At 39.3% G+C, this 27009-nt stretch overlaps 2 protein-coding genes across 2 annotated transcripts in view; one reads left to right on the plus strand and one right to left on the minus strand.

Moving 5' to 3' along the window:
* Positions 1-27009, plus strand: part of LOC135206784 (uncharacterized) — a 132386-nt gene that overhangs the window by 88014 nt on the left and 17363 nt on the right. The window contains 4 exon segments of the mRNA XM_064238279.1: positions 7443-7729; positions 17302-17527; positions 18454-18606; positions 26444-26599. Of these exon segments, the coding sequence (XP_064094349.1) occupies positions 7443-7729; positions 17302-17527; positions 18454-18606; positions 26444-26599 (822 nt within the window).
* Positions 1-27009, minus strand: part of LOC135206678 (mitochondrial fission process protein 1-like) — a 125622-nt gene that overhangs the window by 36887 nt on the left and 61726 nt on the right.

A 27009-nucleotide genomic window follows, 5' to 3' on the forward strand; every position in this document is an offset into this window, starting at 1 on the left:
CAATGGCAGTATTTCTTACCTTGAAGAGACTGCTTCCCCCCGAAAAAGTCTCATCTAAGGCCTAGTTTTGGACAGTGGCAGTGGTAGTTCATTGCAATCAACAGGGAGGGGAGGGTCCAAATCCAAGCATGTGACCATGTCATGATAGCCATTTTTGCCCTAGCAAATAAACAAACACAAATGGCATCTGTCCGCCACTCACCTGGCGGGGGTAAGAAATGTGATAGCAGACGCTTTGTCCAAGGTCAGTGCCTCTGGAATCAGAATGGTCCCTAGACGACGGGTCATTCCAGTGGATAAGCCGGAGAGTCCCAGGTCTCCAAGTAGATCTCTTCGCCTCACAAGCGAACCACAAGCTCCCTTGCTATGTGGCCCCCAACCTGGACCCTCTGGCTTATGCCACGGACGCCCTGTCGTTAGATTGGGATCAGTGGAGAAAAATTTATGTTTTTCCTCCAGTGAATCTTCTCTTGAAAGTCTTAAGCAAGCTGAGGACCTTCAAAGGAATAGTAGCTCTGATAGCACCGGACTGGCCCAAGAGCAACTGGTATCCTCTTCTTCTGGAATTGGGTCTCCGACCTCAACGGATTCCCAATCCCAAGCTGTCACAATCAGTACAAATGAGGACTGTGTTCGCTTCCTCAGGAATTCTTCAGACCCTAACTTTATGGACTTCATGAAGTTTGCGGCTAATAAAGATGCTAATATTGATCACAAAATATTCTCTTCCTAGAATCAGATAAAGAGAGAGTCAACCATTAGACAATATGACTCAGCTGTTAAAAAAAATTAGCATCTTTCCTGAAAGAATCAAACACTACAACCATGACAGTTAATCTAGCTATATCCTTTTTCAGGTCCTTGTTTGAAAAAGGTTTAGCAGCTAGCACTATTACTACTCATAAATCGGCTTTGAAGAAGATCTTTCAGTTAGGTTTTCAGATAGATCTGACTGAATCTTATTTCACGTCTATTCCTAAAGCCTGTGCTAGACTTAGACCTTCTCAAAGGCCTACTGCAGTTTCATGGTTCTTAAATGATGTCCTCAAACTACTTCAGATACTGACAACTCGTCTTGTACATTCTTAATGCTTCTTAGGAAGACATTATTCTTATTAAGCCTAGCTTCAGGAGCTAGAATTTCAGAACTGTCGGCTCTATCCAGAGATGCGGGTCATGTGGAATTCCTCCCCTCAGGAGAAGTTCTGCTTGCTCCGGATCGTAGCTTTTTAGCTAAAAATGAGGATCCTCTGGCAAGGTGGCTCCTTGGAAAGTCATCCCACTTCCCCATAAGATCCTTCTCTCTGCCCAGTATCAACCTTAAGAGCCTTTCTATCTCGTACATCCTCAAGATCCTCAGGTCCTCTCTTCATGAGAGAAAAAAGGTGGTACTCTGTCAGTAAAAAGGTATTAGACAACAAATCCTTTACTTTATTAAACAAGCCAATCCTGATTCATTCCAAAAGCACATGACATCAGGGGAGTAGCCACCTCAATTAATTACTTTAACATATGAACTTTGAGGATCTTAAAAAGTACACTGGATGGAAATCCCCGACAGTCTTTAAACGTCATTATCTAAAGTCCTTTGGAATCTTTTAAAATTTTCAGCAGTAGCAGCGGGAAACATTGTTTCTCCTGATACTGTATAGTAGTCGTAGTATAGATCCAGGTCTCCTTTCTACCTACCTCAGCCAACATGCCTCACCCTATCGCCATGCTACTCGGATATCCTAGCCTTAGCCGCTGAATCATACTAGTGGATTGTCCCTTATTTTTTTTGCTAGGGACATCCACACTTGTACTGATATTGTACTTCAGTGTACCTACCCTTATTTTTATGCTAGGGTAGGACACAATGTGTTTGTATATTATGTAAATAATTTTCTAAGTAAATCTAATTTGTTATAATTACACTGCTTTATTATACTTACTGTGTTTACTGTAATTTTAAAGTACTTCATTACTAACTTTCTTTTATGTTACTGTTTAAAATAAGTTAGACTTAAGTACTTAGTTTATAAGCTGTAATTGATTTACTTATATTATATCCCTCATTTTACAACTGCTTTTCATTTGTCCCTTTTTTCCCATCTTGTCCATTTCTCTGGTACTCTTTCATAGGCCGACACGAGCTGAGCCCAGAAAGGGGATTTTGACGAAGGAAAAATCTATTTCTGGGTGATTGGCTCGTGTCGCCCTATGAAACCCACCCTGTATTGTTTGCCCCCCCTGCAGGACAAGATGTTTTTAGATTAAGGATGACCGCTAGGGGCGCTGCTGTCCGTGGCGTCCTCTAGTAGTAGTAGTAGCGGCTGCATCGCCCGTTGGTATCAGCTCTCTCTTGTGGGGATTCTGATTGGAAGGTCTAATTGGTGAATGTCTCGTGGTAGTGTTCCCACTCGCCCCTATTACCATACCGACACTTCTTTTTAAGAGTGAGCGAGTCAGTTTTACTGACATTTTCTTAATTTTGTTTTTCTCTGGTAATTTTAGATTAATTTTACCTAGAAAGAATGATATTAAGGATCCTTTCATAGGGCGACACGAGCCAATCACCCAGAAATAGATTTTTCCTTCGTCAAAATCCCCTTTTTGTTACAGTAAAATACCTATCTAGTGGCAATTGCTTGTTAGGATTTTTTACTACTGTAAAAGTAACTTGGCTCCACAATAAACACAGTGGCACTGCATTTAAATTCTGCATGCCTGATTGTTTGTATAAACGGCTTTCTTGTGAAAAATTATTTAATCTCTCTATTTTCTTGCATTCTTTATTTATTAGTATACTTATTTGTTTGGAAATTCCTCTTGTTTATTTTAAATTCTGCCATTTGCCAACAGTAAGTTGATGTATTGTGGCATAATTAATCTCTATCATGCATTTAAGATCCAAGTGTAAACACGTCAACAATATATCTCTCTCTCTCTCTCTCTCTCTCTCTCTCACTTCTCTCTCTCTCTCTCTCTCTCTCTCTCTCAGACACAATCACACACACACACACACACACAATTGATTCGTTTGATTATCCTTCCAAAATGTGAATGAAATTGATTTTGTTATCAACCTTTGCCTACTGCAACCACTTTGGTTTCTTCAAAGGCTTCCAGTCTCTTCTCCTTCCATCCCCCAGCCGGCTGTGCACCATTTTCACCGAACAGTTCATAAATCGTACATGGAAACAAAATTTTTTTGAAAATTTTACTGTATATAACATACTGTTTTATTACTTTCCATTCTTAATTTAACTTTTGAGTACTTTAATACTAATAGAAAAAAAACATGAAACTGGGAACTCTTTGGGTTGGCGACAAATTATCCTGATTCCCTTTATTTTTTATGGAGATACGTATTTGTTTCATATTTCGAGCAAATCGTATTTCGAACAGCCTTCTGGAACGGATTAAGTTCTAAGTCGGAGGTACTACTGTATATAATTTTATACATTGCTGGTCTACAGCATTATTGAATTCAGTTCAAGTTTCTTTTTACATCAGATGGATTGGTTTGTATCCCAAAAAGATTTTTAAATATAGCAACAATTGTGTTTGTTTGGATACTTTGGTTAGTATAGGCAGATACCTATGGTGGTATTTTTAAAATTTAAGTTAGACCTTAACTCATATCAGTTGTGTTGTAGTTATTTAGGTGTGTTTTCTGTTATTCATGTGTTTTTTATAGAATTGACTGGCAAATCAGTAAATTAGTTTTATACAGGAGTACAGTGGAACCTCGACATACGAAAGTCCCTACGTACGAAAAATTCAGGTTATGAAAGCAAAGACGAAGATTTTTTTGCTTCTGTATACAAAAATAATTCAGGTTGCGAAAGGGTAAAGTCCGAGATTCGCCTGGGCCGCCGAAAACAATTTTAAAATCGGCGAGCCGCCAACTCAGTAGACTCACCACCATCCTCCCGTTCTCCCATTGGTTCCTAATGCTAGTCACCGCCGTAAGATCCTGCTTTCCTATTGGTCAGCATCTGTCCCATTATGCCTCTATGTAAAGGCATTCCTTGACCATTTTTTGTGGCAGCGTTATCGTAAACATCTCTGGAATTCGTTCATTCACATATATTTCATTTGTTACCTTAAATTCATGTTAGTGATTTCGCTTTCGTTGTACTGTAAGTTACTTTATCGTGTTGTGTGTGAACTTAATGACTTACGTTATTAGCCATTTGTCCCAAGAATGTTGCTGAAGTTCACGGAAAGAAGAGGATGTTTTCAATGGAGACGAAGATGGAGATAATCAAAAAGTGTTAATGTTTTCTGCCATTTGTTAATGTGTTTGGTAAAGTTTTGTGTTAATGTTTTCTGCCATTTTTTAATGTGTTTCGTAAAGTTAAGTGTTCATGTTTTCTGCCATGTGTCCTCCCCTTCTGTCGCCACTTTCAGACATCACCTCACTCGAAAGGTAAGGTTCCACATTTTACTACATACGTACGTACATGTACACACATTATTTCTTGTACTCTGTACACTAATACACTTTATTTACAGGTACAGTAACGGTTAAAGTATTGAATGGTCCAAATTGTTGTATTTCATTGTTTATTGGTCAATTTAGCTTTATTATAAAATTTACTGTGGTGTTTTTGTAGGGCTTGGAATGAATTAGGCATTTATATGTAAAACATAGTTCTAGATACAAAAAATCAGGTTATGAAGGCCGCTTCGGAACGGATTAATTTCGTAACCTGAGGCACTACCGTATTATAAAGATACTTTAGAGGATTATTTCTGATGTTAATTATTCTTATGTCTCTAATCTTTGGCCTTTATCTCTTAGACCAGTGAGCTTAGCTTATGTGTTGCTGACTTACCTCTTAATCATTGCGGTCTGTCTTTCACTGCTTAGTGAGAGCTCTGCCAGCATATGATCGAGATTCTCCTTCAGGAGAGTTGTTGGTCAGGATGCTAGGATCATATCCAGTGCAACCCTGTAATCGTATTGCTCTTTCCTCTGCCAAACAGGGGCTCAGTTTGCCCTTGCTTCTGAAACAGTCTAAACTTACATTGAGAACCAGTGAATGTGTTGAGCCAACCCACAGGGAAACAAGTTTGATATTTGCTTACCAATATGGTAAACAAATATCACACCTGTTTCCCTGTGGGTTGGCTCAAGAAGTGCTGCCCAGACATATAACTTTACTTGGGCCAAGAGTCACTTTGAAGCCATTAGTAAGGTGATGGATAGCAATATTGCAGTCGGAATTCAGTGAACCCCCCTTTTTGCAGACTCATGATTTCATGGATTTCTCTTTGGAACATATACCCGTTATCCATGGAAAATTCACTTATTTGCGGTATTTTTATATGAGAAATATCCACAAATTCCTGTTTTTTTATCAATTTCATCATCATATGCACTCTGTAATAAAACTATTTTTAAAAACCTGGTATAAACATTTTTAGTGGCGTTTTCTTGAGTTATAACTAACAAAATGGGCAGTTTTAAGCATTTTTTACGGGTTTCAACTACTATTTCAGATTCTAGCTATTCACTATGCCAAGGTTTTTGACCTTACAATATATGTATAATCATTTTAGAGCCTTGGATTCCATTCTATTCTCAGTCCCATAAGTTTTAAGTATGATCCTGAATTCCATTCAGCTGATGCTAGAGGTTTTCTATAGCAGCTCAATCTTCCTACAAATTACAGTTTAGGGTACCTAGTATCAAATTAAAAGAAAATTATCTGGTGACAGCATAGCTGAAATATGCTTGCACTCCATGGATCACTGGTTCCTATTGAGCAAGAAGCACACTTCTCTAGCAGTCTAGGTTAAGCTGCAAGAAATATCAAGAGTTGGGAGGTGAAAGACATTGTAAATGATGGGTTCTATCATTTACATTGTATAAATATTTCATCTGTGTAACAATGTTGTGAAGGAGCACAGAGGATCTTATTGAAAACCCTTCCCTCTATGACACTAAACCCTTTCCTCTATGACATTCGTGAAGAAATTGCAAATAGAACCCCCAAAGGGCAGATTTTGTCACCAGTGTGTGACTAATTAAAATTCAGCCTACTGACCAACCACCTGTTGTAAAAACCCTGCCTGCTATTAATACCTGTACATCACATATCCCACTTCATTCACTTTTTTACTCTTATACATGACTGCCAGTGTGCTGTCGACACATTAGAGTAAATAAACCTAAGAGAACAGAAATCTATATACTTTGGAGCCTCGACATACAAAGTCCCAACTTACGAAAAATTCAAGTTACGAAAGCAAGGACGAAGATTTTTTTGCCTTTGCATACGAAAATAATTCAGGTTACGAAAGGGTGTTACTGTAAAGTCCCGAGATTTGCCTGGACCACCAAGAACAATTTTGAAACTCGCGTGCCGCCAACTGAGTAGACTCTCCACCGTCCTCCCGCTCTCCCTTTGGATTCTGATGCTAGTCACCGCCATAAGATCCTGCTCTCCTTTTGGTCAGCATCATGCCTCTATGTAAAGGCGTTCCTTGACCATTTTTTGCAGCAGCGTTATCGTAGACACTGGAATTCGTTCCTTCACATATACGTATTTTGTTTGTTAACGTAAATTCATGTAGTGATTTCACTTTCGTTGTACTGTAAGTTACTTTATCGTGTTGTGTGTGAACTTAATTACTTACGTTATTAGCCATTGGTCCCAAGAATGTTGCTGAAGTTCACGGAAAGAAGAGGATGCTTTCTATGGAGAACGAAGATGGAGAAGTGTTAATGTTTTCTGCCATTTGTTAATGTGTTTCGTAAAGTTTAGTGTTAATGTTTTCTGCCATTTTTTAATGTATTTCGTAAAGTTAAGTGTTCATGTTTTCTGCCATTTGTCCTCCTCCTCTGTTGCCACTTTCAGAGATCACCTTACTCAAAAGGTAAGGTTAGGTTCCACATTTTACTTTATATATACGTACATGTACGTAAAGTATTTCTTGTACCATATACACTAACACACTTTATTTACAGGTACGTACTACAATAAAAGTTATGTTAGGTATTGAATGGTCCAAATTGTTGTATTTCATTGTTTATTGGTCAATTTAGCTTTATTATAAAATTTACTGTAGTGTTTCTGTAGGGCTTGGAACGGATTAGGCAATTACATGTAAAATGTGGTTCAAGATACGAAAAAATCAGGTTACAAAGGCCGCTTCGGAACGGAATAATTTCGTATCCTGAGGTACTACTGTATGTCCTTAGGAAACTTTATATACCAGCTACATGCTGATGAAAAGGAGTGTTAGATGAATAGTGAAGACTATAAATTAAATGCTGTAGAAACAGCTATACTTTTCAATAGGAACAACAACAGTAATATGTAGATTGTAAGGTCTTCTTTATTAGGAAACATAAAGTAATTTTAAATGAGATGGAAATTGGAAGGCCAGTTAATCTATCTCCTGGTAATATTGGCCCAGATTGACTTTCTTTATTATATCAACAGATATCACAAAACTTGCTGGTTGCTGCAGAAGGTGTTCAAGGTATTGCTAATCATATGGCTAGGAGTCTGGTTCTCAGTTTATACAAGGTTAAGAAGGAAGATTTGTTCTTTGTCACTGATGGTGATTGCTCAGCCTCTCTTATTATTTCCGAGAAGGTAATTGATCTTTACCTAACACTAGCAAGATTTGGAACAGTACATCGCAAGCAGCAGAAACTTATAAGGGATACAATAACTTACATAAAGAGTTGTCCAGATTTGTACAGCACCAGTGTATTAGTAGAACTGTAAGTATGTTTTCATCTTTTATTTGTCAAGTCAATTAGTGTAATTTATTTATGGTATTTACTTGTTTTTAAGACTTCATTTACTCAAGTCACTAGGAAATTCAGTGTTATATATATTTCAGAAGCTAATATGTATTCAGTCAACATAAAAGTTGAAGTTTGTTGTGTAATAAACTCATTGATTAAACGGGCCATTTTGTTAGTGATGAAAAGTTTCTGACAAAATTTATCTGAAGAAAGATTACCTATTTCTGGTAAGCAAGTACTACTATGCCTGTGCATTTAGATCCATTCCCATCTGTCAATCACACTAATTCTTTGTATGTGTTTGGCGTACTGTAGACATGTTCCTAGTGCCAGCAACTTTTGTGCCATATAGTTTTGCTCTATCCTTATAATTTATTGTTTTATATTTCTACATTCCATTTCATGCAAGTACGTATTATACGTCTAGTGTGTTTATTGGTTATAGCTGTAGTTCAACTGCTTTGTTTTAATGCAAAAAGGCTTTTGTGTAGATAACATAGGTTTACGAATGATTTTGAGCAAAGCTGACTGTTTCAAGTTGTATGGGAAGTTAATGCTCCTTTCTGCCAATAATTAGAATACAGTTTAGTTGGTAGTTTTATTAAATCCAGGTCTTGGTATATTGTAGATTTACTTCTGTGTAAGTAAGGAGTAATTTAAGGCTCTTTTCTATCATTAGTTAGTGCTTGGTTAGTAATTTCATTAATTTAGGTCATAGTATATGTGTAGACTTCCTCCTTAGCTGAAGTTTTAGAGATGAGCTAAGTTCTCCCTTATTTATCGCTTTTTTAATAGGCTTAAAGATCTGATTCTGGTTTTAATCTGTACTCAGGAGTGAGATAAGATTGTTCTAATTTTGAGAATACTGAATTGAGATGTCTCAGACAAATAATGGAAATAACTCCTTCAGTGACACAGTAATTAGAATCTAAATATAATAGCACCTGTGGTACCTATCTCCAAAAGTTCTGTTCACAGAATATGTCTACAAGAAAGTGTGAATTCTCTTTCTGGACTTATGACATCAGTAGAGTTTATCCCTTAACTTCCTGAAGAAAGAGGCAACCTTTATATTCATTCAGTCAGCACACTTAAATGAATAGAGGTTCTCTTTTAGAATTTTCAGTAAAATTAAACATTTTGAGATATTGTGGTAACTGTGGACACCTCAAGGACCCATTCATGACTGGTTTCAACACAAAGCTGCAAGTTTGTTGCTTAAACCATGTCAGATTTGATTGAAAAGGAGTTGGGTGCCTATAATCTGAGGACAACCTGAAAGTTTGCACCTTTTCTTTGTTTGCAATAATTGGGAAAGATCTTGGATTACTCTAGGATCCAGGAGCATCTATACTATAAATTCCTCTCTGGTTGAGTCGGGGGTAATTATTTTCATCACTTTTCTACTTTCATCAAAACAGTCCCTAATCAGCTTCTTTCTTGAATTCATTGTGGAAAATTATGAAGACATTTCTCATTTTGGCTCAGATGTATCTTTGTTTCCAATGATCTTAGCTCAGATGCACAGATAGGTTTTGTTGAAGTAATGGGTTTGGATTAAAGAATTTATTTTATTTTTAAATTAGATTTTTATGCATTCAACTTACCTGTCAGATATATACTTAGCTATAGACTCCGTCGTCCCCGATAGAAATTCGAATTTCGTGGCACACTCTACAGGTAGGTCAGGTGATCTACCGCCCCGCCGCTGGTGGCGGGAATAGGAATCATTCCCGTTTTCTAAGACAGATTTTCTCTATCGGCCGTGACAGCAACATTGTTGTTGTTACTCCTGATTTGATTTTCGTGTTTTTTCATCGCTATTGATCTTCTAAGCCGGTTATTTTGGTGGCGTATTGGATCTTTGGTTTGGCATACTCTTTCGTGGACTGTTTTTTGGACTTGGTTTTGGATATTTCTCATGATGTCGGATTCTAGCTTTACGGTTAGAAGACAGTGTGTAAATGAGGGATGCATGGTGAGGCTACCGAAAGCTTCGGTAGACCCTCACACAGTTTGTAGCTTCCTCCAGAAGTGTAAGTAGGTCTCGCTCTAACGAGCCTATTAAATTAACACCTAACCCTAAACCTCTATCTTCTTCCTCTAGTACTAAGACTGCAAATCCGGCAACGGAAATTGCAGATCTTAAAGCTGCGCTACAAAGGATGGAACGTCAAATGCTGACGTTGAAAGGTAAGCACAGTGATAGTGAATTAAGTGTCCCTAGTGCAGTGGAGGGTGCGTCTGATCGGCTCTGTCTCGCTCCCAGGCCTAGACCTCTTCCAAGCTCACAGGCCCAGAGGAGAAGGAATGTCGAAAGCCGTACGGAGGTTACGGAGAATCCCCACCGATCAGGCGTCCCCTCGGCAGATTCTGTGACGACCCGAACTGCCAAGGATCGCTATCGAAAAAGCATCCTAAAGAAGTGTTTTTCTTCGTCAGATTCTTCACCGAATGTAAGGGGATGGAGTTCTGATGAACTGTCACGCCCCTTAAAGAGAAGTTGGAAGGCTCCAACTTTGGATTCAAGCCCTGAACTTTTCTCCGATCTATCACCTTGTGAGAAGAAGAAAAGGAGATTGGTTCCTAAATGGAAATCGGAGTTTCCTTCCGCTTCTAGACATCCCTCACCTGAATCAGGGAAGGAAAAAGAGAATGCGGCTGCGAAAATTATCCTAAATGTGCAGGAGCAACTTTCGGCCTTAGTAGGAGTTTTTACTAAGGAAACTCCCAGGAGAAAGGACTCTTTCCTTCCTATAAAGAAGACGAAGGGAAGGAAAGAAGAAACGGAAGTTTCAGCTTATACTCAGAGGAGTAATAAGAATGCGCCAAAAACGCCAACCTGGCGCAATGCGCCAGATGCGTTTGAGACTCCATACGAGTCAGAAGAGCCAGAAGCGCCAGATGCGCCATATGCGCCAGAAGCGCCAGATGCGCCATATGCGCCAGAAGCGCCAGCCTGGCGAAATGCGCCAGAAGCGCCACCCTGCCGAAATGCGCCAGTAGCGCCAGATGCGCCAGAAGCGCCACTCTGCCGAAATGCGCCAGAAGCGCCAGCTTGGCGCAAGGAATCACGAGCGCCAACCCGGCGCAATGAGCCACAAGTGACAAATAAGAGACGGACTTCTTCCAAAAGACAATTAAGCCAGGAAGATTTGTATGGCTTTCGGAAGGATAAACCTTTACCTGACAAGGACTCTAGTTGTCGCACAAGCGGCCGTATTCCTTGTCAGGACATAGGTGGTTCCGGAGAAAGCGATAGGAGAGGACATCCTTCGTCTGACAGGGGAGAAAGGTGTCGCACAAGCGGCCATCGCTCTTGCCAGGAGAAGGATAAGGTCGTTTTGCAGGATCAACCTATCTCTCGTAGGGATGCAAGTTATCGCACAGGCGGTCGTCGTTCTTGCGAGAGTGGGGTGGATGTTGCAAGAGGCCAGTCTCCTGCTGGAAATAAACAATCCTCTTCGGAATTGGATTTGGAAGAGATTTCGGACTCTGAAGATCACTCGGCTCCGGGTTTGTCAGATTACAAGACGCTGGCAGCCCTCTTACTTCAAGAGTTTGGGGACTCTTTAAGCCCGACTGCTCCTCCTTCTCCAAGGTCCTTATTTACAAGCACGAAGGTCCCGAAACAATCATCTTTTATTAAAATGAAGCCAACCATTTCCATGAACAAGGCGCTCCGATTCGTAGGAAATTGGTTGGAATCCAAGGAGAAGGCGGGGAAGACAGTCTTTACCTGCCCTCCTTCCAGACTATCAGGAAAGAAGGGAATTTGGTACGAGACGGGCATACCACGGGGTCTAGCTCTCCCGTCCACTGCCGAAGCAGATTTTTCGAATCTGGTGGATTCGTCTAGGAGACAAGCCTTGTCATCAGCAAAGATCACATGGGGGACTTCTGAGATGGACCATCTCCTCAAGGGATTGTTTAATGTCTTAGAAGTTTTTAACTTCTTAGACTGGTCCCTTGGGGTGTTGGCCAAAAAGACACAAGAGAAGGAATCTCTTAGTCCAGAAGTCCTTCATAGTGTCCTTTCCTGTATGGACAAGGCAGTTCAGGATGGAGCAGGAGAGGTGGCCTCTCTGTTTGGAACTGGTATTCTGAAGAAGAGAGTCTTATTTAGCTCTTTTCTGACGAAAGCAGTTACTCCTACTCAGAGGTCATCTCTTCTGTATGCTCCTCTGTCGGACCAATTGTTTCCTTCAAATCTAGTAAAAGATATTTCTCATTCTTTGACAGAAAAGGCCACACAAGATCTCTTGGCCCTCAATCTGCAAAGAAATCGAGGACTTCGGGTCCTATTAAGAGAGAGACTCGGGCTCCTCAACAGCCCTTTCGAGGGAGTACCTCGGCCAGATCCTCTTTTAAGAAGAGAGGAGTGCAGAAGAGAGGTAGGTCTTCCTTCAGACCTGTCAAGAGAGCGAAATGAGACAACAGTCCTTCAAGCACCGGTAGGAGCCAGACTTCGGAAATTTTCCGAAGAATGGGCTCGGAGACAGGCAGAAATTTGGTCCCTTTCCGTGGTAACAAAGGATATATGATCCCCTTTCGAGACAGACCTCCCTTGACTACAAACCCGAGGGAACTGTCAGCCCAATACAGGGACCCTGCCAAGAAAGAAGCATTATTGCAACTGGTAGAACAGATGTTGCAAAAGGAGGCCATCGAAGTGGTTGTTCGGGATCCGCATTCCCGAGGATTCTACAACCGTCTTTTTCTGGTTCCGAAATCCTCGGGAGGGTGGAGACCGGTCCTGGATGTGAGCGCATTGAACCGATTTGTGGAGAACACAAAGTTCTCTATGGAAACATCAAAATCGGTTCTTGCGGCTCTTCGTCCAGGAGATTGGATGGTCTCCTTAGATCTACAAGATTGCAATAACTTTCATGTCCCCCTGCATCCATCATCGAAGAAATATCTCCGATTCATGATGCAGGGGAAAGTATACCAATTCAGAGCCCTATGCTTCGGCCTTTCAACGGCCCCTCAAGTGTTCACGAGGCTAATGATGAATGTTGCGAGATGGCTACATCTAGAGGGGATAAATATATCCCTTTATCTGGACGATTGGCTAATAAGAGCAAAATCGGAATTCAGTGCTTGAAGGACTTGGAGAAGACTTTGAACTTGACAAAATCTCTGGGACTGCTCGTGAACCTCGAGAAATCACAATTGATCCCCAGACAGAACATAGTCTATCTGGGGATACAGATGGATTCTCGGGGTTTTCGGGCGTTTCCATCTCAAGACAGAATTACTCGAGGCTTAGAAAAGATCTCGAACTTCTTAGGGAAAAGAACGGACCTCGGCGAGGGAATGGCTCAGTCTGCTGGGCACCCTTTCCTCGTTAGAGCAGTTCATTTCCCTGGGAAGATTAAATCTCAGACCTCTGCAATTTTATCTAAAGAGGATGTGGAGTCAAAAGACAGGAGACTTGTCAGATGTTTTTCCCATCCAACAGGGGATAAAATCCGACCTAAAGTGGTGGTTAACCCCATTAACAAGGAACGAAGGGGTGTCCCTCTTGATTCGGAACCCTCACCGAGTGTTGTTTTCCGATGCCTCGGAAACAGGTTGGGGAGCAACACTGGGTCCAAAGGAAAGTAGCAGGTATTTGGACCAGACAACAAACTACTCTGCACATCAATGCGAAGGAACTCCTGGCAATTCATCTAGCCCTGGAATACTTCGAAGCGGAAGTCAGAGGGTTGGGTAGGGTAGTCAAGTCAATTTACCGACAACACCACAGCTCTGGCTTACATCCGGAATCAAGGGGCACTCACTCTTTCTCTCTGAACGAAATAGCGAGAGCTCTATTAACCTGGACAGAGGAATGGGGCATTATTCTGCGTACAAGGTTTGTCCAAGGAGTAAAAAACCTAAGGGCAGACAGGTTGAGCAGAAAGAACCAGGTTCTCCCGACAGAGTGGATGCTCCACTCAGGAGTCTGCAGACAAATATGGTCACTCTGGGGGAGACCCCAGATCGACCTGTTTGCCACGTTCCTCTCCAGGAAAATAGACAACTTCTGCTCGCTAGAAGAAGATCCCAGAGCCACAGCGATCGATGGCCTTCCTCATGGATTGGTCAGGCATAGATGCATACGCCTTTCCCCCATTTCAAATTGCTGGGGGAAGTAGTAAGGAAATAATTTTGGTGGCCAATCGGAAGGAATGAGAATGACTCTAATTGCTCCCTTTTGCCTTTCCCGAATCTGGTTCACAGAGTACTGGAATGGACGGTGGACTTCCCCAGATCTCTACCAGACAGGACAGATCTGCTCAGACAACCCCACTTCGAGAGGTTCCACAAAACATCCAAAGTCTCTCCCTGACTGCCTTTCGACTATCGAAAGACTGGTCAGAGCGAGAGGCTTTTCAAAGAAAGTGGCAACTTCAATTGCTAGAGCCCGCAGAGCCTCTACCCTGCGGGTCTACCCCAATCGAAGTGGGAAGTTTTCCGTAGATGGTGTAGGTCGAAGAAGCTGTCCTCTTCCAATACCTCTGTAACCGAAATCGCGGATTTTCTCCTCTTCTTGAGAGAAGAATCCAAATTGGCCGTATCAACTATCAAGGGATATAGGAGCATGCTCTCAGCTGTTTTTAGAAACAGAGGGCTGAATCTTGAGAATAATAAGGATCTTCATGATCTCATCAGGTCTTTCGAGACTAAGAAATTGAGATCGTCGATTCCCCGAGTTGGAACCTGGACGTTGTCCTAAAGTTCTTGATGTCGGACAGGTTCGAACCTATAGATAAAATCTCATTCAGAGATCTTACTAGCAAATGCATATTCCTGTTGGCTCTAGCACTGCTAAGAGGATCAGTGAATTGCATGCTTTGGACTCTCGGGTGGGATTTAGAAAGACTCGGCTGTCATTTCTTTCCAGGATCTTTTCCTAGCAAAGAATGAGAACCCTTCTAAACCTTGGCCTAGAAGTTTCGAAGTCAAGGGACTCTCTTCTCTGGTAGGAAGAGAGTTGGATCGGTCCCTTTGCCCAGTCAGGACCTTAAAATTTTATTTAGAAAAGAAGACACAGCTTCAGGGATGTCGACAAGGTCTTTGGTGTTCGGTAAGAAACCCCAAGAGACCGATGTCAAAGAACGCACTGGCATTCTTTGTCAGAAATGTAATTACCGAAGCTCATAGGAATTGCCAAGAGAACTCTTTAAAGCTGCTGAGAGTGAAAGCTCACGAAGTCCGGGCTGTGGCAACTTCCCTTTCTTTACGAAGAATATGTCCATGAGAAACATTTTAGCAGCAACTTATTGGAGGTGCAATTCAGTATTTGCATCCCACTATTTAAAGGATGTTAGAATAACATACGATAAATGTTTCGCTCTTGGACCTTATGTATCAGCGGATACTATGCTGGGAAATGGAGCAGACGCTGATCCTTAAATTTGTTTTTAATAATTTTAATAATTAGTTTTGATATTGTTGTTGAGTTGTGGGTGCTTGAAAGGATGTTTGGGGATGACTCCTTTCAATCGTAGTACTAACCCCAATGAGGATCAGGTGATCGGGATTAGTGTCGTGCTCTATGATCATGCCAATAGGCAAGGTGTTTTGTCATGTAAGTGGATAAGGACCCATTGACAAGATCCTAAGGTTCTGAAGCGTAAGTGGGTAAGACCCCTGTAACAGACCATCAAGAACTCTTAGCATGAGGTCACTACCTCACTGAGGCTCTTGAAGCGATACGGGCTCCTAGGCAGTAGCCATGAAGTCTTTCGCTAACACAGGTAGGAATCAAGGTTTTTAATTTTATTACCTACAACATATGTTGTTTCCTGTCTATTTCAGTAGATTAGCTGTCTCTTACCCTCCGCCAAAGGTGCCAATCAGCTAAGTATATATCTGACAGGTAAGTTGAATGCATAAAAATGTTATTGTCATGATACAATAAAGTTTTATGCATACTTACCTGGCAGATATATACTTAGCTATAGACTCCGTCGTCCCCGATAGAAATTCGAATTTCGCGGCACACTCTACAGGTAGGTCAGGTGATCTACCGCCCCGCCGCTGGTGGCGGGAATAGGAATCATTCCCGTTTTCTAAGACAGATTTTCTCTTCCACCTGTCTCCTGAGGGGAGGTCGGGTGGGCCATACACCGTATATATCTGCCAGGTAAGTATGCATAAAACTTTATTGTATCATGACAATAACATTTTTACAATTGCCAAACTTCTTGAGGCATTTATATTTCCTATCATATGCAATCCTAGACTGTGAATGTTGATGTAATGGTTAAGTGTCAGTCAACTTTAATATTCAGTATTTCATAAGAAGTTTGACACGTTGTTGAGATGGTTCAAATAATTTTCATGTCAAGGTTTTCCTTCTTAGCATTCTTGTTTATTATGTGAAAACAATTAAATAGTGGAACCTCGGTTTTTGTATATACGTAATCCATTCCAGAACCTACCATGAAAACTGAAACGTACAAAAACCGAAATAATAATTCCCATAAGGAATAATGTAAATACAGGCAGTCCCCGGTTATAGGCGATCTGGTTTTATGGCGCTTGTCTACCGAGTTCCGGTATCAGTGCCCTATGGCACCATAATGACCTAACAGAGGGACTGTTATGGCACCATAAATCGCTGAGTTTTGATTAATGGCAGTTTTTGCTAATCGGCACCCCCTCAGGACCAGAACCCCCACCGATAATTGGGGACTGCCTGTACAATTAATGCATTCCAGATCCCCAAGGTTACTTCCCCCCATCGTTTTTTACTGGCAATAGGACCAGTTTGAGAGTTACTGGGCCTCTGTCGCACAACAAAACTGTCCATAGACATTTGTTTCTGGTAGTATTTCTTTACAAATTGCCTATAGTTAAACACGACAGTCATTAAACATGTTGGAGACACGGATTACAAACTTCTTTGTTGGGATGATAATTCTCCACAAAATTTTTTACATCATTCCACTTTGCAAACATGTCCTTAATCCCTGAAGTAGGCACATTATTTATGCCCATTTGTTTTCTGAATTTTTCAAACCAGCCTCTGCTGGCTGTAAATTCACTAACAGCAGTGCTTGTTGTAGACATTTTCTTACTGATATTGACATGCAACTTCCTCCAACACTTTGCTACGAATTCTTTCTTAAAGTCTATGGTGTTTCTTGTCTTATTTACACAAGGGTGAGCATTTGGACTTTTTTTGGCCCCATGATGGCTTATTTAGCAGTTGCTCTGGAATAAAAAGGCACAAAAAGCACAAAAACAATGAACACAACAGCACAATGGGCCACGAAGGAAGATGGGATGCTTTGTTTGGGCACTCGATACGGAAACTGGTCATGCACTGGGCCCTGGATGGAGCATTTCTGAGTGTACGAAAACCGAGGAAACATACGTTAACCAAGACACAATTTTGTAGAAAAAAGTCTACAAAAACCGAAACTTATGAAAAGCGAGGCATACGAAAACCGAGATTTGACTGTACTATAGTGTAGTGTAGTTAGTAAGGAAAAACTGTGTGCCCTGTGAAGTGTCTATTAATATTTAATTATGTTATTATTTCACAGCACTGAGTCTGACCAGCAAGCACGAGCTGTTATCCTTCGTTTCTTCTTGAGTCTTGATAATTGTAATCAGGAAGATAGGGCTCTGGCTGTAGTTGTATATAAACACTTGAAGCAGCAGTATTCTCAGTGCATAGGTGATCGAAGAGACTTTGCTAATTCTCAGAAGCATCGTTACAAATCACGGCTTCTGCAAGTGTTATTGATTTTACTACCACTACTTTGTCAGGTATGACTGGAAATAATTTTTATTTTATTAGTAAAGATTTCAATTGTATTTTGGGTTCTTAACATTTTTTTTATATAATCAGGTGTCTTTAATTATTGATTTTATATTCTAGTTTATATATCTGGTAACTCAAATATAGTATAGGTATGCAGTAATTTTAGTCTAGGATATGTACTTCCAAAATGCTGCATGTTAACCATATTAAATGGACATCACATGAATACAGCACAAGAAAAGTCTTGTGATACACGTACCTACACTTTTCTTTCATGACTAAATAGCTATTAGACATGCACCTTATACATGGGTAACATCAGTACCATATGTGCATGTTGTACCTTAAAAAAATTTTAAATATGTTATGGTCATCATGATAGTAGCTACATATCCTAAATCTGTATAACCTATGCCTGCTTACATAGTAGCAGTAACTTTGTATTGTTTACAAATCATCATTCTCTGATTTTAGTATTGTAGAGAACAGTAATGGAAAAGCTTTGTGTTGTATAGCCTAAATCAAGGAAATCATTGAAATGTGTGTATATATTCTTGAGCCAGTATAAATTTCAGTAAATATGCAGTTCAATACTGTATGTTTATATTTCATATAATCTCATGTAAAGTGCACATATTGAATACAAAATTTTTATTAGATTTGAATGTGCTCGAAATATGGCTGTAGCTATGACCTTAACATTGCCCGTTCCTGCTTTTGTGTCAATGTCAGATGAACCAACTTTGCAGTTGGAATGTCTTCTCTAGGAAATACTGCACAATCTACTGTATAATAAGCATTAAAGAATATTGTTGAAGTATGATGTCATTGTTTATTTTATTCATGTGTTTCACTTAAAAAAAATGTATTTAGTGTGGAATTTTTAAGTTTTGGCCTTGATGTGAATTGTACATTGACTTTTCTTTCTCAGGAGGAATCTTGTGATGCCTTAGAATGGTTGTGTGAAGGTCTGATAAAAAATCACCAACAGCCTAGTGTTAGATATATGCAGGAGTGGGGAGTATCTTTGATCATTATCCATTTTCCTGAGTTTTTCTGCATTTTTGAAAAGCATTTAAAACAGGTGAGTTTCTTAGGCTGAGAAATTAGATTATTTTCAGTTTAGTTCAGTGTCAAGTATTAAATAAGTGAAGAATTAACTGTAGCTAATAAGTTATGGGGTTATTTCCTGATTTATTTTATGAACACCCTGCATTCTGGTGTTTATTAATATAATACTTCATTACTGTATTATCCTCCTGTTGAAATGAAATTCCCATTTCTCTGCAGCAATTCCTTATTAATGTTATTCTCCTACAGTATTTAATTGCATTTAAGTATTTAGTAATTTTTAACTGTTATTACTGACACTTGTAAGAGTTCACTTATTCAAAAGTAAGCCAAGACAATTAACCCTTAAACGCCTAAGGGGTATAATAAAAATCGTCTCCCGTTATGGAGGAGTTATGAAGTTCCATTTGACAACGTCTGTGAGAGAGAGAGAGAGAGAGAGAGAGAGAGAGAGAGAGAGAGAGAGAGATGTAATTGCTGTATGGATAGTTAATGACTGAATTGGTTGTTCTGGCTGGGTTGTCTGCTGGTAGAGATCTGAGTTCTGTTTTTTGAGTGAGGTTTTCAGTCAGTCTTAAGTCAGAACTGGTGATAGTCGGTGGTATCGGCAGCAATCTAGTGAAGGCGGTGAAAGCGGTGAAATTTGTTTCAGTTGCGTGTTGTTGATTTGTTGTTGATTATTCTTAAGTTTGATGTTAATTGATTTGGAGCTGTGTTGTTGGATTTGTTGTGCTTGTGAGTTTTTGTTGTTGGGTTATTGTGAGTTGTTATGGTTGAGGGTTGTTGTTGGGAGCTGTTGTGGTTTCTCGGTGTGGTTGTGAGTTGTTGAGGGTTATTGTTGTTGGGAGCTGTTGTGATTTCTTGAAGTTGTTAGTGGGTGTTTGTGTTGCCTTTTTGTGTAGTTGGTTTTTTGTTGTTGTTAATTGTTTGTGCGTTGGTCTTTTGTTGTATTGCTGAGTTTTTGTTGTTATGTTGGTGTGTTGTGGTTCCTTTTGTTGTTGTGGTCCTTGGTGGTTGTGTTGTTATTGGGTTGTAGTCCTCGGTCGTTGTGTTGTTGTGTTATTGGGTTGTGGGTATCTCTTGACCTCGACCAGCGGACAGCACAGGATAGCTGGGAGTATCTGGAGTGTTGGTAAGTACGTGTGTTTTGTGTTGTTTTTGTTTTTTTGTTTTTGTTGCTATAGGTTAATTGTCCTGCGTATATTTGTTGTGTATAGAATAAAGTGTGACTGGGGTGGGTTGGGTAGCAGGAGTGATTAGGTTAATGTGGGGAGGGTTTTGCAACTTGTTTTTCTAGCTTGTGATCCCGCCACACCGTATGCCTAGGGGGTCTCGGAGTGAGCGCGGAAGCGGAAAAAATATTTTTTTCAAAAAATCACAGCATGCTTAGTTTTCAAGATTAAGAGTTCATTTTTGGCTCCTTTTTTTGTCATTGCCTGAAGTTTAGTATACAACCATCTGAAATGAAAAAAATTATCATTATCATATACAGTGGACCCCCCGTATTCACGTTCTCCAGATTCGCGGACTCACACATTCGCGGATTTCTCTGGGGAACGTTTCCCCGCATTATTCGCGGAAAATGCACGCATTCGCAGTATTTTTCTATGATAAATATCCACAAATTCCTGGTTTTTTTGATGAATTTCATCAGAAAATGCACTTTTTGTCATAAAACTATTAAAAAAACCAAGTAGTATGAAAATTTTTAGTGGGTTTTTCTTGAGTTTTAACTAACAAAATAGGCTGTTTTTAGCATTTAGCGCGAAAACAAAATTTCATATATAATTGTATTCAAATCGCGCTATGCGCAAAACGGTTAAAGGTAAAAAGTTAATTTTTTTTTTTTTTAATGTACACTAAATTGTGATCATTTTGGTATATAAAACATTGTAAAACGATAAAAGCAACGCAGAGAAAATATTATCACAAAATGATGCATGAATTCGTAACGCGCTGACATAAACAAAAAGTTTTTTCAAAAATTCACCATAAATCTAAATATTGTCCTAGAGACTTCCAATTTGTTTCAAAATGAAGACAAATGATTGAATATTACTATACTGTAAGAGTATTAGCTTACAATTGCAGTTTTTGACCATATCTGACGATTTAAAGTTGACCGAATGTCGAATTTTTTTATATATTTTTTTTATATGCAATTATTTTGGAAATTAGAAAAGCTACAACATTCAAATATTTTTCCTTTTATTCTACATGAAATTGCGCACATTTTCATATATAAAAATCTATGAAATGCCTTATATGAAATGGAGCGATATACTCCGAGAATGCGACGTACACATTTCGGAGATTTGCGTGGGAGAATCTGCGCGCGGAGGGAAGGAAAGTTTTTTTTAAATTCACCATAATTCTAAATATTGTGCTAGAGACTTTGAATTTGTTTCAAGATGAAGATAAATGACTGAATATTACTAGACTGTAAGAGTTTTAGCTTACAATTGCGTTTTTTGACCATTTCGGTAGTCAAAGTTGACCGAATGTGATTTTTTTTCTATTTATCGTGATTTATATGCAAATATTTCGAAAATTAGAAAAGCTGCAACCTTCAATTATTTTTTGTTGTATTCTACATGAAACTTTATTTGCACAATTTGTTTCATATATAAAACTTTATGTAAACGGCTAATTTAAAATGGTGCAAACATTACCACAATCGCACATATGATTTTTTCGGAAGAGTTACCGCGCGGACGTAAGGAAATTTTTTTTTTTTCATAAATTCACCATAAATCAAAATATTGTGCTAGAGACTTCCAATTTGTTGCAAAATGAAGGTAAATTATTGAATATTACTAGAATATAAGAGTTTTAGCTTACAATTGCGTTTTTCGACCATTTCGGTAGAGTCAAAGTTGACCGAAGGTTGAAAATGTGTCACTTATCATTCTTTATATGAAAATATTCCAAAACTGATAAAAGCTACAACCATGGGTTGTTTTTAGTTGTATTGTGCATGAAATTGCGCACATTTCCATATATTAAACTTTATGTAACGGCTAATTTAAAATAGTGCAAACATTACCACAATCGCACGTGATTTTTTTCGGAAGAGTTACCGCGCGGACGTAAGGAAAAAGTTTTTTCATAAATTCACCATAAATCGAAATATTGTGCTAGAGACTTCCAATTTGTTGCGAAATTAAGGTAAATGATTGAATATTACTAAAATATAAGAGTGTTAGCTTACAATTGCGTTTTTCGACCATTTCGGTAGTCAAAGTTGACCGAAGGTTGAAATTTTGGCACCTATCGTTAATTATATGAAAATATCTCAAAACTGATAAAAGCTACAATCATGAGTATTTTATTGTTGTATTCTACATAAAAATGCACACATTTTCATATATAATACTCCATGTAACGGTTAATTTAAAATAGTACAAAAATGATGTCAAAGTGACGAAATAATTTCTGAGATGTGCCACCAATACTTTTTAGTGCGGCAAGAAAGAAATTCGCGCTTGCGCGCCTGCGTAACGATTGTAAACAAAACAACACCTTGATCCGTGAACTCCCAGCATCCCCCAAGGCGCATGATTCAAAAGTTTTTGGCTGGTAGGCCTATAAGTATTTTTCCGCGAATTTAAAAAAAAACTTTTGTATGTCGACGTAAAATACGTCCAGTCGGCACCCGAGAGACAAAAAATGTCGACGTAAAATACGTCCAGTCGGCGTTAAAGGGTTAAAGTAGTATTTTATAAGTATTGTATAGTTTTTCATTAAATATGCAACATAATTTGGAGTATGTTCACCACAAACCCAGTTACTTATAATTAGCACTTTTACTTTTCATTTGCCAAGTTTTTTTATATATTTAACAAGAACACTGGGTCACATATGTTAGATACTCAAAAGCTTGTTTGGGTGATTTGTTCTTAAATGAGAGGTTAAAATTAGGCAAGGTAAAGTTAAAGTAGATGGACAGCTAAGTAGGAAAAGACCAAAGGGAATGAATGAAAAATAAAATTAAGAAAGCAATGAATTTGGAGTAAAAGAAATACTGTTAACATCTTTAGTACCTTCTGCATTCAGCACACATTAAGGAATACCTTGTATTGGGTTTCATTTTCTGAAAGGGAGTCCTGAGTGCTTCAGTCCTTGATAAGAAAATTAAATGGTAATCACTGGTAGCTTGCCACCCACTGGTGGACCTATGAGAATTGCCTTCAATTATTCACTCTCTGCATTTTCATCTACAGGTATTTGTAATGAAATCATTTTAAGTAATTACTTCAGCAAGGCTGCCGAGAGGAAGTCCTTTGCATCTTTTTCTCTCTTCTAGGTTACTGCTTGACTCAGCAATTCTGGAGGGAAGTCCACGGACTTAACCATGAGGCGGCTATCCCTTAGGCTTAGCCAACTGTCAGCTGAGGTATGCCTCTGAGCCAATAACAAGTGGGACTCCCTCCTTTTGAGGATAATAGCCACATGTTTGTCCACATAAGACAAAGCCTTTCCCACTAGAGCCATGTACTCCTTCAAGGCAGTCAGATGGTTTGTTTGGCCTCTGGGATGTTATTCGACATGCTCCATGTAGGAGAAGTTAGGATAGTTTTTGGGCAGCACATTTTCTGGTTTTTGCAGATCCCAGTTTTTTCTACAGATCTTGAGGATAAGGTCTGAGAAAGAAGCTACTTTCTTTATCTGGCAGATCCAGGAGGGAGGACTCCATCCCTTCCTCTGAGTATGTGGCATCTACCTGACTTGATGGTCTGAGGTTAAAATGCAGATGCTCAAGTGTATCATTTTTTGCGCTTGATGGTTCTAAACCGAGCACATTCCAACATGGAATGCACTACCAGGCAACTCAGTATAAGGAGTCAAGTGAGGGGCAGAGTACTGCCTTTTCTCTGAGAATCTGTTCATCATGGTATTGTTTCTCCTGTGTCGAGGATTAATTACCAATTCGAATCTCTCTGCTCGGCCATCACAGACTAAAGGTCTCTGGTTGGCTTGGAATTCTCTTGCTCCACATTTGCCGTTCCAAGAATTTTCAGACAGATATTTCTCATTATATAACAGAAGTCAGTATCGTCGCACCTGCTTCATTGGCTGCTGCGATGAGGCAAAATGATTTTCTTCAGACAATTTGAGTTGTCTTCTAATATACATTTTCTAATTTGTAAGGTGTTCAAGTATTCTTGTTCACCCCAAAATTAAAATGAATAACAGAAGACTTCGCTTGTTGCCTACCCAACTAGCTCTGCTTCCAGAGTAGATAGAAAAGTTCCTCCTTGATTCAGCCCACAAGAAGCAGTTCTTCAGGCAGGCAGTACAATCCCTGTGTTTTCATTACTGAAAGACTGTGTCTTCATTGCAAGCACTAATTTTGTCGCCAAACAGCAATGAAAAAGCGTTCTTGCCAAACAGCAATGAAAAAGCGGGGTAACTTTTTCAGTCCTCTGCAAAACACCAGGGATTAGAACCTTCTTCACTGGTTGGTGTCATTGATGGGACTTTTCCTATGATCAGAATTGTGGGAGCTCACTTCTCTCCGATTCAACTGTGAAAACGTAGGTCCACATTCACCTTAGTCATTCACTAAGTAGTATTGTTCCTCCTTAGTTGAGATTCAACTACTGATGAGAAACTTCTCTCACTTGCCATCACGGGGACCTCGGTCTCTAGAAGGCATTTGACTCTTGTCTAATTTGCACATACCTCGTGAGAATCATCTCATCTCTCAATATCGTTGGCGAAGATAGACATTTTGCATGGTTCATTCTCAACATTACCTTTCAAAAGGTGGGTGTCATGTCGTGAGTCCGAATCCTTTATGATCTCTTGCGCTTTGGACTTTGCATTGGTTGATCCAGATCAGTCATTACTTTGTCCTATTGGTGTGTTGTTGTACCTACACAGGATCGACACCCTTCATTGAGTGTCAATACTTTTATCCACGGCTGACTTATAGTGCAGAAGTATCTAATGATACGTCTTTCTCTGAGTCCTATGAGATCGTGAGGAACTCCTCTGCAATTAGATATGTCCACTTTACACTCGCTCTGAGAGCGAGTAGTGCCATTGGCTTGGTACTTTTCATCACTCTGAAGAGTATGTAGGACCAGAAGATAGAGGCAGTCTCATTACAACCACATTTATATCTTTCTTCCTTTAGGTCTGCCTACAGGTCCCTGGAACCTATTTTCCTTGGACCACTGGTGGATGTTCAAAAGTTGTGTTTGCTTACCCATCTCCTTCCAGAGGACAGATTACATCTTGCCTGTGGTATGCAGTTCTAGAGGTAAGCAGGATGCGTGAGTGACTGGCCTCTCCACCATCCCCTCCTCATCCCTATACATACTCCTCCTCCTTCAGGTTGAGGATAGGACTCAAACTTACACCTGCTGGTCGGGCGTTTGATGCGGTAAGCTTGCACATCAAGTTTCCCTATTATTTTTCTTATCAGAATCATAGAAGCAGTCCCACTCCTTCCTCTAGCAAGGGGAGGAAGGAGACTGGCAACAGTGCAAACCCTTCCCAGAACTTTGCATTAATGCCTCCAACTCTAAATATTCTTCCCATCACTTTTTCAGATGAGTTACAATTCCTCACTCGTTTTGGAAAGGCCCAGAAGTCTGACTCTTGATCATGTAGCTCCTATACTCTGATCAAGTTGTCAGAGGCAGGGCACTCCTCCTTGCTTTTACGACCAGGAGGAATAGCCCAGGTGTGCTGTACTCCAGTCAGTTCTAGAGGCTCACTCACATTCTCACCACCAATCAGTGGGTCTTTCTAATGTAAAGAACCAAGAGTTTGTATATCATGTAGGAGCAAATCACAATTTTTTAAAGTAAATTTTATTTTTCCTAAGTATACAGACTTGAGGTCCTTTATATTAATGCTCACCTCATGCCACCCCTCAATCTGAAACTGGGGCCAAAAGGCAAAGTGGAGTGTTTACATCTAGGCAGGCGGGCCTACCCGCCTACCAGATAATAGTTACTGCCTAACCATCTTGTTCAAGAATTTAACAACTGTATTCCAGCCTATGCTGAAATTAATTCCTAATGTAAAGGACCTCAGGTTTGTATTGTAAGAAAAAATACAATTTACTGTAAAAAAATTGTGATGTAACTGTACAGTAAATTTTTTTTATTTCTCTTTATTTTATGTATATTTTTCTGTATTGACACTAAAAACTTTATGTTCTATGGTTACTTGCTTTACAGGTCAGTTTTACACAATTAGTTCATTGTAACTAATCCTAAGAACATCTATGGGCTTTACTCATTATACCTAGGTTTGACAGTATTCTCATTAAATCTTCCATGGGTTATGGGGGTCATCCTCATAAGCAACACCTTGCATTGGTATGAAATCTTAATGACATGGGTGAATCATGTTATGCTGTGAATGTGATTTTCCAGAATTTACTAGGAGATAAAAATTATTACTTTATGTCCTGAAGCTTGTCAGTTGATGCACATGTTTATGGTGGCTTATTGCAGAAGCTCCGTAGAGACCATAGATCTGATTTAGTTACCATAAACTTATTCTATGGATGATAAAACAATCATATTATATCCGAAAATGCACAATAACTAGGGATGACTTGTCTTTATACTATCCTCTGGTATCCCCTGCTGATTGATACTGGTTTTCATTTAGTCTTGAAAGTAGAATGAGAGTGCAGAAGGTGTTTCTCTTTCAGTGATATTACCTGTTTTTATTGGTAGTTTGAATTAAAATTTGGTGTCCCCCTTTTATCAGTAAACATATAATTTGTAAAATAATGTTTTATATCTTTGAAACAGTATTTTAAGTCAATTATATTTCATTTGCATTCATCATATATTTACATGTGCTCATATATATTTTTCCAGGGGACAAAAGAGAGAGTGGGTTGTGTTGGATCATTTTTAGCCTCACTAACTCATATTGCCTGCACTTCAGAGGACAAACATCTGCTAAGGCAGTCTATTGAATGTGCTCTACCTTGGTGTATGGCTCAGCATTTCAACACACGGCTTTATGCTCAGGTACGTTGGTTAATGTACAACAGTGTCGATGATGAAGGAAATAACTGTTGTAGTTCGCATAGCTTTCTTAAGGCTTACTTCTAAATGCAAAACAAGTAACATTGCTATTTTTTTTTTTTACATCATATCTATCCAGTCTTTTTACTTTCTCAAGTAATGAGTGATTGACATTAAAATATCTGCTGTCAGCATTAAAGTTTCTTTGTGTTTTATCCCCTTGTCCTCACAGTGCAACATTCAGTTTATGCCAAATGATAGGAATGATAATTGCTACTTATTGATGGGTCAAAGGAACTCTTATAAGAACAGTTGTTCTTGGCTATTCTTTTGAATGATAATTGCTACTTATTAATGGGTCAAAGGGACTCTTATAAGAACAGTTGTTCTTGGCTATTCTTTTGTGTTCAAGG

Source organism: Macrobrachium nipponense, chromosome 31 (assembly GCF_015104395.2).
Source record: "Macrobrachium nipponense isolate FS-2020 chromosome 31, ASM1510439v2, whole genome shotgun sequence".
Taxonomy (NCBI): Eukaryota; Metazoa; Arthropoda; class Malacostraca; order Decapoda; family Palaemonidae; genus Macrobrachium; species Macrobrachium nipponense.